Below are 14,695 nucleotides of genomic sequence, written 5' to 3'. Positions count from 1 at the left end.
TTAACTGATGGGCCTTTTTCACAGCAGACATTTTGACTTGTCACAGTAGGGAAAAATAGCAGCTCAGGTGCTACTTATAGATTTAACGATGGCTCCGTTCCATTCAAGTGTCCCGAGTAAGCGGTGACATTGAGCCGGCATGCACGATACCAGGAAGCTGAAGCAGCTAAATGGAATTCAGCCGTCACACACCTGCGCCTCTCCCATCGTAACGTGTTAAATGGCGTAATCGGGATTGAGCTGCTACTTCCACTTGCGTCGGCAGTTTGTTACATTAGTGGTGTGTGTGTCTTCCTGGTTTTAGTCGGTGAGGATTTTCCCTTCAAAGGCGGCAGTTCCAGTTGGAGGCACTGACGCCATTTCTTTCAGACCAAGTACAAGTACTTACATATGAGTACTTACCAATATGAGTACTTAGTGTAATGATTTTAAAACATGTTTTATCAGATGTTCCCCTCTTTTCTGACTGTTACAAATTAAATTTACAACAAGCTGCTGTCGCTGACATTTTAACGTTCAACATTGCGTTATCCTGATACAAAACAAATCGTAGTTCTTTGCATTAGGGTGTTAATAATTAACCGTGGCTGTCAGAAACAGTTCCAAGAAATATTAAAGATTTTTTTTAAAAAGCCGAGCAAAACTCAGAGGAGCGGCTTGTCACATATAGGAGAATATTATGGTCCACTATAAAGGTGTGCCCACCTTAAGGGCGCCTGAGCTGGAGCTGTTGCTAACATCGGGGCTAACCCGCTTCACTTCAATCGTCAGCTGGCTGACAAGCAAGACACGGGAACTCAGCTCGGGTCTCCTCACGATCCTCGAGGAGCGGTAGCATTTATTCACCAACAAACAAACTGTACACACACTGCGCTGCTACATTCACAGCTGGAACGTTACTTCACACGAGTGGACACTCCCTAACTGGGGTTGCAATACAATGCCAGGCAGACTCCCAGCTAAAGTAATTGATGATGAGGTGGAAAACTTACTGGGGACTGCCTGTTTTGCACAAACACTGCAGCTGGTGAGAAATGATGAATACAACCTGTTTGTGCATCAGGTTAAGTTAGGGTCACATTGCTGTAGTGGTCTCGGGTGCGGTTGTATCGGATGTAGTTTTACAACCACGAGCACAGTATCGAACCCGTTCCCCAAAACTGGTATTTTTCGACCCAAATTATTTTTTGTATTCAGTAAATCTGTGAGCAACCATTTTGCAGCCCAATGTGTCTTCAGCTAAGTTTCGATCCTCTAAAACTAGATGACTAACCAGAGCACAGAAGCTCTGCAATGAGGGTACTTAACTGTTCTTCTCTTGTTTATCCTGGCATAAAAGCAGTATCACCTAGATGTCAGTAGATTACAGTACATTTTGTGTGTGTGTGTGTGTGTGTGTGTGTGTGTGTGTGTGTGTGTGTGTGTGTGTGTGTGTGTGTGTGTGTGTGTGTGTGTGTGTGTGTGTGTGTGTGTGTGTGTGTGTGTGTGTGTGTGTGTGTGTGTGTGTGTGTGTGTGATAGCATGGAGTGTCGAAACCACCCCAAAGTAGCTGGCTTTGCCTTTTTGTTTTCATTGACGTCAGAAGTGTTGACCTTTCTGGAGAGGGATCATTATTTTCCATCTCGTCCTTGTGTACAGTGACGAGCGCAAATCTGTTTTTATCCCCCTCACCGCTGAAAGGGATGGCGCACACCTTTTGCCACTCGCATCCATTATACATAACAGAGGTTAATGCAGGGCGGACACTATATGAATGGCTTTTTACGAGGCGGATGCATTCGCCATGGTGATCCAGCCCTCCCGACGCCGGCTGCCTCTGATGTTTGTTTCTCTGAAGACGACAGCACAGATTGAACCCATACGCTCACGACGAGCTCTCCCTGATGTGTGGCAGACGGCGCTGGCCATAAAAGTTAACATGTTGACTGTTAAAATATGCATTCTAGTCTCGTGTGAACAGCTGAGCCCAACGCTGCACGTGATGGTCACACATTGTGATTGTTGTTGCATCCCTTGGGTTTGTTTTTCTCGTCATTAACTGATTTATATCTCATGGTTTTGATGACACCAAACCACACACGCATGTTAGTTGGTGTCACGTTCACATGGAGCTGCATATTTGAGGCGAAGCACAGTATTTGCATCGCTTCATTGTCCGTTCCTCACAGGGTTTGGGGTGCTAATCGAACCACGGGGCAGAGCAGGGCACGCAAGGGCAGAGTTTCACTGCTGACGAGACGGAATCTTCCCAGCGAAACCGAAAAAGACCGGATTAGCAATTGAGATGAGAGCAAAAAATAACAACTCTCGACCCAGATTTAGAGTCCAACTCTTGCGGCTCTTTTTCAGATTATAGGGTGGAGGATGGAATTTTTAATTTATTTATTTTTTCTCTGGATGGTGCGTGCGTGCGCGCGCGCATCTCTGGCTTGGTTAGCTACAGCCGAGGAGGAATCATCGTTTGTCACTTCATTTATTTTCGGGCTGCTGGCATTTTAAGAGAGTGTTCTTTGCAGTGTCATTACGTGGGCCTTGTTCTGTTTTAAGAAGAAAGAAAACCTGCTATTCCTTAGACACCCTCCAGAGTTGTGGTCCGTGTTCTCGATTACATGATGAAGTACAATGGGCTGTTTGGTGATCCCAGCCTGCAGTGATCTCTTCCTCCCTCACCCAGCAGCCCACAAGTCCTCTTCCACTGCTACTGCTTCATTTACTTACAAGTGTTCTCCTCCTCTCCACCACTGTCCCCCCCCAGGTAAGGACAGAGTCTTCAACACTCCCCTTTGTGAGCAGGGGATTGTGGGATTTGGCATTGGCGCAGCTGTTGCTGGTGCCACAGCCATTGCCGAGATCCAGTTTGCCGACTACATCTATCCTGCTTTTGACCAGGTAAGTCGGGCGGCAACTGACGATCAATCTGCCGATTTTCTTTTTCTTGATCAGTCTCTTTGTCCGTTAAATGTCTGAGGGAAAAGTGTGAAAAGTGCCGTTATAATTTCTTAAAGCCCAAGGTGACGTCTTCAAATGTCGGCAGTCCAAAGATCTAAAGATCTTCACTTTACACGATGACAGAAAATTTCATTTCTTTCACATTTTGGAAGCTCAAACTACAAACGTTTGTCCTTTTTGCTTAAAAATGGACTGAAACTATTTAATAATCAAAGCAGTTAAACTTTCTGTCAATCGTTGCAGCTCTACAGGTAAGGTCAGTGACGCGCTATCGCAGACTAATACAGTGCAACACAACTATTGATGTCGTAAAGACAAGAAGTCCCCTAGATATTTGTACACGCTGCAAAGTAACACCTGGAAGTTGAAAGTTCTTCTGCTTGTTTTAATGTTGATGAGCTCCAGGAAGAAGCTCCCTCTTTGCAGTGGCGCGTTGTATGTACTTTCGTTAAAGGGTTAGAACGGTGGAAAGTACGCTGACGTAACTCCTAAAGCCTGCCTCGTGCATCAAAATCCTTCTCAAGTCATAACTTGGACTGCGAACTTGGAAAAGCTGGACGCACAGACTTCATACAGTTATTGTTGGATCAGAACACTCTGATATATGATATGGCTCAAGGAAGAAATTAAATATAATGGAGCCCCTAAAAACCTCAGATTATATTATTTAATGAAAAAAACATCCTGTTTGCATCCCCCAAAGCATGATGAGAACTGCAATGGCAAAAATCAAAATATATGAATCCCTAATGGAAGAATGAGAGATGAAAGTGGAAAAAAAACACTGAACACATTTTATGTCGGTACAAAGGCTAAGATTAGACCATCTACATGTTTTTAGATATCGTTCCCTCACACGCTAGATGATGGCATATCTCAGTGACCAAACTATTCCCATAAAACACCAGCGTATGGCTAGCCAAGGCACTGAGTGACTACGCCATAGGCCAGTGTAAAAGCAGCTTTTTAAAGGCGGAAAATGTCAACAGAAAAATACGGTGGCAGATGTCTCTAATCAGGTTTCATTTATGTGTGAACGACAGTTTGAAATCGCGATGCTACTTCTTTCTATGCCGCGAGAACGTAGAGCTAAGTTGTTCTCTTCATACGTGCCTGATGTGAACGCACATCTGCAAAGGCGCTGGACTGAGAGCACGCAAACAAACCTGAACGTCATGGTCCAAGTCTGCGGGATGATGAATCAGTAAAGAACATGGTTATGTAATATAGCTTTGCTTTGCATCCATGTGACTCGTACCAGACCAGTCCTATATATGCGATAACCCCCTATGCATATGCAGTTTTATTTGCAGGGGAGGGATGAGGCTTCCTTGCAAAGGTTACACAATTCAGCATCTACAGAAACACTTGAAAGAGAGAAATTGCTAATCCGGCAGCCGCTGATGTTCTTGATTTTTTTTTTTTTGTATTCTTCCGACTCGTCTTCTGTCTCGTTTGTACATCATCTTGCCTGTTGCGTGCAGGTGTTTGATAAACGGACCTCGAATTGTCTACCGTCTCATGTTCTACAATCTAACTGTAGATCCGTTGACAAAAGGCGCCCGTTCTGTGTCTTTCCTGGGGAGGATTAATGTGGCATTAACAGGCTGAGCAGGCCATCGGGCGGCGCTGCTGTTTTACCGTGCACAGCACACATGCGGACACTCGTTTCATTCCGAGTATCCTTGCCCCTCCACAAGATGAATGTGAGCCCCCGCTATGTCGAGGCAACATAACAGAATGTGTGATAATGGGGCCAGTTTCTGAGAGAAATCCTGCTGCGATGCAGAGCCACAGTAGATCAAACCTGGTGCCGCTCCCTCTTTCTCTCTCTCCTTCTGTGTTCTCGCTTAAAAAAACGGCGCAGTCCAAACTGACCTGAGAGAGGCATAAAAGCTGAATTAACTGCCCACCTGAGCTTCAGGGTGGAAAACTTGGGAAACCTTTTTGGAGGATGCCCAGTGTCAGAAACCAGACACTTGAGGTTATTGTACTCGTTAAAAATAAAATAAGGTTTGCAAAAGCTTTAAGGGGAACAGCAGAGAGAATGGCTCGGCACATGAAGTACCCACAGCTGTGTTTTTTATTTATTTTTTTATCCATAAACATCTTCTAGGGGGCTTTTTGCTAAATAGATCTGCAATTGGTTAAACCAGCATACACTTGAAAGAACCTCGTAATGTTTACAACCCAGATGTCTCATAAGGATCACTAACGTTTCTTCTTCTTATGTCAACCAATGATGTGTGGTTGCGTTAACCTGAATTACATTGGTCTCCTTCCAGATCGTCAATGAAGCAGCCAAGTACCGCTACCGGTCTGGCAACTTGTTCGACTGCGGCAGCCTCACCATCCGAGCTCCGTGGGGGTGTGTCGGCCACGGGTCCCTTTACCACTCCCAGAGCCCCGAGGCCTTCTTCGCCCACTGCCCTGGCATCAAGGTCAGCCATGTGGTTCATTCCAGATTCTCTTTACTATTTGATTTCCTTTTTATATTATTGTTGTTGTTTTTTTCTATTTGTGCAAACGTCTTGCTCCAAAACATGTGAAAGAACATCAAGGTGTGGAGCGCACTCCCAATTTGAAGTCCTCAGTTATAGTCACGCTAACACAACCACAATACTGAAAGTTACTCGACAGAGTAAAGAAGAACGTCTTCAAGCTGAGACGACAAGTTCACATATGGTTGGGCACACAAAGAGGAAAGCTGCTGAACGTTCGGAAAAAGTAGCAGGACTATTTAATCAATGTATTACTTTACTACTTTATTCAATCACCCCTTCTATTGTCTCAAGAAGGGACTGAAGAAGAGTAGAACCAGGGCCACTAGACGCATATTAGATAAAACCTGCACCAAGACATCTTAACTCCTCATAGGGATTTGATGCAGGGAGTTTACTCTGAACTCTGATAGTTTCTCTGAGATGTGCTCAAAGTAAACAAGTTTGAATGTCAAGATATAAATTCCCTTCCTGCTTTTAAAAAAAAAAAAGAAAAAAAAACTAAGCATACATATAATCATCATCAAAGTATCTCGCTCGCCACAGAGTGGGAATGACTGTACGGTTTACAGCGCCAGTTCATCCGCTGTGAGTAACCACCACTGAGAGCAATAAACATGTTGTCTGGCAGCAAATGTCAGCCGGATAAATGTTAATATTTGTGCAAACAATCGGCTCTGTTCGCTCCAACTGAGAGTCGGTCCCACCACACAGTCTGACAGGCTTAATGCAGCTTTGGACCAGTGTTGTCCTGATACCCTAATTATGACCGAAATACCATTTCGTCGGATTAATATCCGACGAGTCTTAGTCCACTCTGTACATTAAGCAGTTCAGCAGATACTCTCTTCCTCTGGAGCCCTTCTACACTACGCACAATGAAATAAGATGTGAACAAGTTATATTATAAACAGCCAAATTGTTTATGTTTCATACATAGCAGTGTAAGTGAGATTGTTCTAATACAGTGTGCAAATGTGTCCCTCAGGTTGTAATACCTCGTAGTCCAGTGCAGGCCAAGGGACTGCTCCTCTCCTGCATCGCTGACCAGAACCCCTGCATATTCTTTGAGCCCAAGATCCTGTACAGAGCATCAGGTAAGCGCGGTTCTCTGCGAATATGAATCTTAAGTAAACTTCAACTGAGCTCGGGCTGTTGCGCTTTTGTCGACTAACCGATCTTATTTTAAAGATCTGTAAAACAGAGTCCCTCCACAAACAATCGCATAAAAACAACTACTTTTAAATCCTGTGTTTACCAGAGATGTGCTCACGGCTTTCTTGGGAAGCCATCGTGCCTCGGTGGACTTCGATCCGTTTGCGGAGACCCCTTATTGAAGTGGTCTTTCAGGAAAACAATCAATATGCCTGACTGCAAACAATGCGAGTTACATCAGCGGGACCACGAGTGCAAAGCAGGCGCTCTCAATGGGCTGTGAAGTGTTGATGGTGCCCAGCTGAATCCTCACTCTCTGCGGAGGGAACATCAGTGTTGAGGCCAGCATGGCTTTGGGCAGGCTGCCTTGTGAAACGGTGTCCAGCAAAGTGGTAATAAACTCTGAACAGTTGTCAGCAGCTGTTGCAAAACAGTGCTGCCTTAGCTACAGGATGTTAATTTGGTATGTATGATTAAGAGAGTGTTGGAGGCTCCTAGATGATGACCGAGCCTGTTATAGTAATGAAAGACAGAACTAGGAACAGATTGGTACTACCAGCCTCCAAGCACAAATATCAGTTTTCCCAAGTTTTGTTAGTTTTCCCGCTTTCATAAGAGCCAGATGAGATTGGGAAATATTGCCGCCAACTGCTGCGATTGTTTCAATTATGGCACTAGGTTGGTGATCATTGTCCAAATCATTTCTCATGTCACAGTGCAGTCGGATATTAAAACCACTCCTCGGCTCAAAGGGAGTGACTCCAATCATCACGTTTTTTTACTTTTATCATGATGTATAACTTTTAAGGCCCAATCGCAGCGAAATTCATTTACATGTCCTAAACATTTGGTTCTACCATAGAAGCAAAAAAAATCTAGTTGCTATTCACAATAGGTTGGTAATAGGCCAATAAGTTCACATAGTTTATTCAAAAGACTAAAGCAGTGCTCAGTCAAAAAGTGCTTGCCCATGAACCGGCCGATTGCTTGGCCTCCGGTATTGCTGTTGCAGCTTTCTCAAGAACCGCTGATTCAAACAACTTCACACTCGACACCGAGCTTCCTTGTGTCCTCAGCAATACACAGGCCAAGTTTAAAGTCGATCGGATAAATGGTTGTTGGGAAAATCGCTAACAAACATGTCCCGTAGATGTCAGGTCTGTCTTGCTTTGTCTGTTCTTGAATGTGCTGTAGTGAGCCATTAGGAAGAGTAAAAGTGAATAGGGGGCCCTCTCCCTCTCAATACACTACACAGTGTGTACATAAAGCACCTCCATAATACTAAATATATCCTGTAGATCTGAAGAGCTTGCACTTCCTTGTGTCCTCAGCAATGCATCCACCAAGCCTGAAGTGGATCAGATGAACAGGGGTCGAGGGACAGACATAAAGGCAGAGACTCCTTCCACTTTAGTTGGACGCATCTGTACCACGAGTCCTGCGTCTGCAAACCATTCCTCTGTTGTGGAGCAGTTTATACTCCAGAGAAGCTTGATGAAGACTGGATCGTTTAACGGACCTATTAAGTTGCGATAGCCTTCTTTTTTTTTCTTTTCCTTTCTGGCTCTCCATTCCCTCAAAGCTCAGCACTGTTTAGACAGCTTGCTGTGGATCGGCGTTGAACTGGAGAACGAAAGGAATTAGCGGGAATTTACTTGGCACCTGCGTGCAAATACTTCGGTATTTGAGTTCGGTGGAGTGAATTTATTAAGTTGCGAAATTTCCGCAATTTAAATTCCTGTGTGGCCTTTAGATTTATAGACTACTAGTTACATGGTAATAGATGATGTCTTGCCTTTTTCCGACTGTTACGAAGCACAAAGTGTAGCAGTAGAATATATGAGAAAACATAAAGGCAGATGCTCGATGTCTTTAATAACTCACAGCTGTGGTGGACTAATAGACTTTGACTTATCTGTCAAAGCCGCGTATGATTCAGAGACTGGGAAGAAAAAGAATGAGCTGACATTTGATTGCTCTATTTGTGAAAATGCACAGTGCAGGGTCAGAGCGGGTCACTGGGCATGATACCATGATACAAGAATGATGCCTTAGACTGATGTGGTTCAACAGGGCAGGTGCGAGTTCTTGGCAGTGTTGTTGTTCGTATTGGCGCTCGGTTGATATGGAGCTTGTTTTATTTGCCTCTCGGGAAGTGATGAGCTAGCACATGAGTAATAAGCTGTATGTAAGAGACGTCTTGCCTGCCAGGTTATTTCTTCCAGCATAGAATGAACATATTACTTAATGCTTAACATGTGGTCCCTTTTTTTTTTTTTTTTTTAAGGTTCTTTAGGTTTTAAAAGCTGCGTGACAAATCACTCATCTGTCTGACACAGGGGGGCTTAGTGCTGGTAGCGGTTCAGGAGTTCCTTTGGTTTCCTTATGGGGCAGAGCGAGCCAGCTCCCGGGCCAGGTCCACATGCCTGTAATGATCTCGGCCTGGATTATGAGGATAAAGAAGAAAAAAAGCCACACATTTGTCTCATCAAGGCCACACTGTTTTAGCGGGGCCTGAGGTTCCACTTATTAAACCGTAACCTAGTTTTCATAATTCAATTTTGACGTTTCGGCAAAAAGCTATTATTTCACTCTGAGGGCCTATTTTCTGTCTCGTCTGGACGCTTAAATACAGGCGTTGCGTATGATTCACGCGAGCCCTTTATGTTCTTTTAATACAGTCGTCCTCTTGGGCAGTTTTTCTTTCCTCTACGGCTTCTGAAGTCATTCAAGGTTTCCAGAAAGGTCTCAAACCCACCGTCTCCCCGGAGCAAAATTACTCTGCAGTTTACTCTAGCAAATTTGACTCCATGCGTTGCCGTGTAGGAATGCTTTCAGCAGTTCAGCTCAAAGTCCTCTCACACTTGAATGCGCTGCGTGTTGTGCAGCCAAAGCCATAATGCTGAATGAGATAGTTCAAATACTGCCTTTAGTGATAATCTGTTGTCTTGGCACCAGGAACAGCGCTAATGAGCTGCATGTTGAGAAGTGATGGCAGTTTGAGTTTATGATACGTTTTTGCATTGTAATGATTTCCATGCTTCAGTTTTCCAAGACATTATTATCGACTATTATTGAAACCGTATACTTACATGCACTTTGTCTTGGACTCTGGATCAAAGAGAGGCTGGCCGCTGGGCCCCCCGTTTTTGGACCGAGGCCCCGTTTATGTGGCCACTTTTCTGATTGATATCCCATCCCACCAATGTTTTGTTGTCGGGATTAATCAGGGTTAGGGGCTCCCAGCTGGCAGAAGATCCCGTTAGGTCATGATTATGATTGTGCTGATAATAGCACACTATGTCTCTCTGGTGGGAGATGAGGTCCTGGAAAAAGCATTTGTAATAGGCCAGATACAGTGTTCTAGAGTGGGAATTGTGTTCTTTGGGGAAATGACAGACCGTCAGTTTGTCATCAGTTTGTCATCTAGTCTATCATTTAGGATCCAGTCAGCTCGGGATCTGAATATTTGACATGAAAACCGCAGGGTGCATAGTGTTCAGAATCGACCTCGGTTTGTTTTGCGTGTGAGCTTGCCTGTAATGTGTTGGCCCGTAAAGCGCTGATGGAATACTAATCTGTCATTGAATGTGTGTGTGTGTGTTTCCTCAGTGGAGCAGGTTCCCGTGGAGTCCTACACCATCCCTCTCTCACAGGCCGAGGTCCTACAGGAAGGAAATGATGTCACTCTGGTTGCCTGGGGGACACAGGTAGGCGTTCTTGCGTATTACGTTGTCATCTATCTTTGGATCATTTTCCATGGCCACAGGAAGAAAAAAAAGGAGTCTCATCTCTGCTAAATGCCGTTTAAAGCCACAGAGGCGAGCAGTGGATTAACTTTAAGTCCACCAGAAGCCCCCTCTGTCTCAGCCGGCGGTCTTTGGCTGTATCGGCCCAGACATCTCCACTTCATCAAGGCTGTTCTCGTCTCTCTTTGTGTGTCTAACGCCGCACACTTTCCATTGTCGCCCTTCTTTTCATCCGAGAGATTCTATTTTCTGCAGCTCTGTATCAAGCGGCCTGTAACTCGGCAGGTGTCCTCCCCGACTTTGATTGAACCCGGCCACTTTAACAGGCTTATCCAGGCCGTAATGGACCCGGAACACGGGAGGGGGGTCGGAGGGCATTGAAGGAAAAGGTCTCCATCAAAGCCAGCATTATCGTTGAAGGGTGGACTGAGAAGAACAGGGGATCCGGTGAAGTAGTGGAAAGCATGGCTCTCCTTTTTTTTGAAATACCACTCTTCTCTCCTTTCACCTCATTACTCCCCCCGTCTGTCAGGCCTTTGCGGATGAGAGTAAAGAAAACAATTTTCACAGGTCGGAGTGAAAGGATTAGCGCCCAATCCGCAGCTTCTGATCGCCCAAACAGAGGAAGTTATCCCCCGTAGTCTTAACAGTCCCTCCATTAATGATTTCTCCCTCAGGAAGATCCTCTTTATCAGCTGGAAATAATGTAATGGCAGCACCATTCCATCATAAATCTAAAATAAACTCATAGTTATTGAGTTTATACAGTGCCTGTATCTTTCAAACTGGCTTGACTGTTGAGTGTTGACGCTTTAGTTGTGATGATTCAGATTCAGATCAGTGATTATTTAGAAGCCATGAACTCAAGTACTTTATTAAACAATTGATGAATTAATGGGAATAACTTACACTCCATGTTTTTTTTAGGTTTAAATAGCTGTTTTTAACTTTCAGTTGTTTGGGCTCTGATCTGAAAGAGGCTATGCGATCCTCAGCAGCAAGTACAATAAAGAAACAATGCTTTATTGTTGTTATTGTTCCCCCTGCGTACCAGCGGAGAATGTGAATGTTGCGACACAAAATACCAGTTTCAACAGTGAGTTTTAATATATTTTTTTAACATTCAAACTTATTATTGCTCTATTTAATTATCTATTTATCTCTTTATTATGCACACGCACAAATATCTTTACGTGTAATGCGGTGCCAATACTTCACCGTGGATATTTGGCGCAATTCTACAGCAGTTCTGCATGTCGTTGATGGTCCAACTACATAATTGCTTGTTTGTGTTTTGGGGGATTTTGCAACAGCATTTTGAGTAAGAACTAGACCGCCTGAGTTCTAATAAATATCGCAGCTCTGCAGCAGCTGGAGGTAATCAATCACACTAGATATGTTAGTGCCTATTAGAATTGAAACACATATAATGCACAATAGCTGTTGGACTGTTTATGTAGCAGCAGGCGTGACATTCTTGCCAAATTGTAAGCTGCATCGGCTCGTTAAATTTAGAGGTGTTCTTTTTCTTTTCTTCCATTTAGGTCCACGTGATGAGGGAGGTGGCCAATATGGCTCAAGAGAAACTGGGAGTGTCTTGTGAGCTCATCGATCTACAGACCATCCTGCCCTGGGATGTTGAAACGATTTGTAAGGTAAGAAAAGCACGCATGCGATCACAAACGCCGCTTGACAAACAAAACATTGCAAAAACTGAGAGCACCAGTAAAGGCAAATCCTCAAAGACTCATTCTCTTTTCATTTTTGTGGCATTTCTTACCAATATTCTACAAATATGTTTGTATCACAGTTTGTTAATATCTCTGTGTGCATCTTTGGTCACGTACTGTGTAGCCATGTTCTGCATCTCTAAGTGATTACACCACCGTAGATCATTTAAATCCTCATTTGGCATCAATACTGTTTCCATTGAGCAGCTGTTGTTCGTTGGAATCACCCTCCTACCGTAGATGTGTTTTATTGTGGTGCAGAGGCAGGACTCCGTGGTTCTCTTTGGTGCTTGAAACAGGATTCCTTCCACTGCTGGCAAGACTTGACCACTAGTTTATGTTGCCTCAGCTTAATGGCACTCACCAAAACAAAATATTTAATTTGGGAGGGTTTTGAGATGCTTTCCAGGGGGTAGTCCATCTTTTTGATAGGGGGGCAAAGGAGCACAAAGCAAGACAGTTTAAAGAATAGTGGCGTCTATCTTGGTCACCATTGGCGAGTGTCAGTAGACCAAAACAGCAGGAGAGAGTCTGACGTTTTGAAAACCAAGGTGTGTGTTCAGGCAGACTTCGAGGAGCTTCAAAGTCATATCTACATCCTCTTCACTCTCAGGATGCTGCTTATTTGTTTCCAGTGGCCCTTGAATGTGTCACATTCTGTCACTCGAAACGTTTTCATTTAACGTATTTATCTTCCGATTTTCATGCTCCTCTGGTGAAACCTACAATGTTTTCAGTGAGCTCCACGCTGCTCCGGCTGCCAAGCAAACCTTCTAACCAACAGTTAAAGCCCAGGACGAAACTGCGGTAGGAGAGTAGTAATTTAAGAGGGAGTCAATTGGAACGGATGGCAGAGACTGTAGTGTTGCGCTGCCGCTGAAGGATTTGCAACTCGAAGTGAGCAGTAGTCAGTTACACATTGTTTGCTCAAAAAGGAGACTTCTCAAGGGAATGTGGTGAATTTTTTTTTTCGTTGTAGTTCCCCATTAAAACCACTGCCATGAAATTGAATAGAGTGTTTATGTGCTGCTTAGTGGGCCTAATGCCAGGCCTGCCACCTCGGGCTTGTCAACAACATCTCTCCTTGTCATTTCCTCCAACCAAATGCCCTCTTGAATGTCTTTCCATGTGAAACCCATAAACCAGTTTCTCCACAACCCTGCTACACACACACACACACACACACACACACACACACACACACACACACACACACACACACACACACACATATGCGCGCACAAATGCACTCACTCACATCCTGTGCCCTCTTTTGTTTTTGGCAGCTAAGTCACTGTTGCATTACACTGATACACCGGCATCCCTACAGTATCCCCCCCCCCCCCCCCCCCCCCCCCCATTGAGACCCTTTGTTCCTGGCTCGTTGCAAAGAACGAGCCGTTTTCATCAAGCTATTATCAAATCTCAGCGAAGGCACAATTAATTCTAGGCTAAATCATGATTCTCATCACCCCAGCTAATGCATAGGAATACACATTAAGGGCCTTATCTTTTAATTAATCTGAAGTGTGTAGACAAATATCCGGACGAGCATTAGTCCGAATGAAAACCAATGTGAATGCTCAGTGCTGTCAATACAAAGAAAGGTGTCTGAATCAACACAATATCTTGTTCTGTTCCTTTGGTGCATTAAAGGTGCCGATTGCGTAGCGCTGAGATAACCTCTGGTGTCCAAAGGTAGACGGGTCTGCCATTGTTCATTTGCAACGCTTGGCATGAACTTTGCCTGTGCTGCTGACACTTCTTAAGAATGAATCTGGGCGGGTTACAGATGCTCTTTGGCTTGCATAAGAAGGGTTTGTTTTTGTGTTTCATATTTAGAATATGATGGCATGAGTTGGATCTGAAACAATTGGTCCATTGATTGCCTTGTCAGTGAACAGAAATGTAATTACAGAAGAAATTGTGAAATGACCTTCAATTCGCTCTGTGAATTATTTCTCATGTAAAAATTCAAAAATGTCTTCCAGCTCCTAAAATGTTTGAATTAGCTTAATTTCTCTGTTTTTGTATATTTTAAAATGACTATCATCTAGTTTTGGACTGTTGGTTGGACTGGGCCCCGAGAAATTGTGATGGGTATTTTTTCTTTCTGACAAATTATAGACCAAACAATGAATCAATCAATGGGGGAAATAATTGGCAGATTAAATAATTGTTAGCTGCAGACCTAGAATGAGTGCAATCTGCTTCATTCATACAGTGTATTTCTTATGTATATTTACTTGACAAATTACCAAACTGATTATATTCTGTCATTTAAAAAATATATATTGTTAATGTATTAGCCCCAGTCTAAAGGATATACTCCAAATGGACATTAGTTGCAAATGCACGTGGTTCTGTTTCTACGACACTGAGCGTCTGCGTAGACAGAAGTGTTCATAAGTCTGCCTGTACAGTTCTTTGCAGCCATGCACACGCCAAAGGTATCGTGCACAGAATGAGAAACGCAGCCTTGTGCGTCCTCGGTGACCCTTCACAGTGGTGCCCTAACTACTGGGTGCTGCAGCTGCTCGGGGCTGGCATGGCATCTGGTTGGTTCTGTGGCTGCAGCTTTGCTGATGCTCAGACATTTAGAGCTTTGTCA

General features: G+C 44.0%; 1 protein-coding gene across 1 annotated transcript in view; it reads left to right on the top strand.

Moving 5' to 3' along the window:
* Positions 1 to 14,695, top strand: part of bckdhb (branched chain keto acid dehydrogenase E1 subunit beta) — a 46,340-nt gene that overhangs the window by 3,427 nt on the left and 28,218 nt on the right. Inside the window, exons 4-8 of the mRNA XM_079165347.1 lie at positions 2,756 to 2,889; positions 5,235 to 5,390; positions 6,439 to 6,547; positions 10,218 to 10,315; positions 11,899 to 12,009. Coding sequence (XP_079021473.1) covers positions 2,756 to 2,889; positions 5,235 to 5,390; positions 6,439 to 6,547; positions 10,218 to 10,315; positions 11,899 to 12,009 — 608 coding nt within the window. The remainder of the gene's footprint in view (positions 1 to 2,755; positions 2,890 to 5,234; positions 5,391 to 6,438; positions 6,548 to 10,217; positions 10,316 to 11,898; positions 12,010 to 14,695) is intronic.

Source organism: Pholis gunnellus (genome assembly GCF_910591455.1).
Source record: "Pholis gunnellus genome assembly, chromosome: 8".
Taxonomy (NCBI): Eukaryota; Metazoa; Chordata; class Actinopteri; order Perciformes; family Pholidae; genus Pholis; species Pholis gunnellus.
The sequence above is the reverse complement of the archived record's forward strand: the minus strand, read 5'-3'. Positions and strand labels throughout refer to the sequence as shown.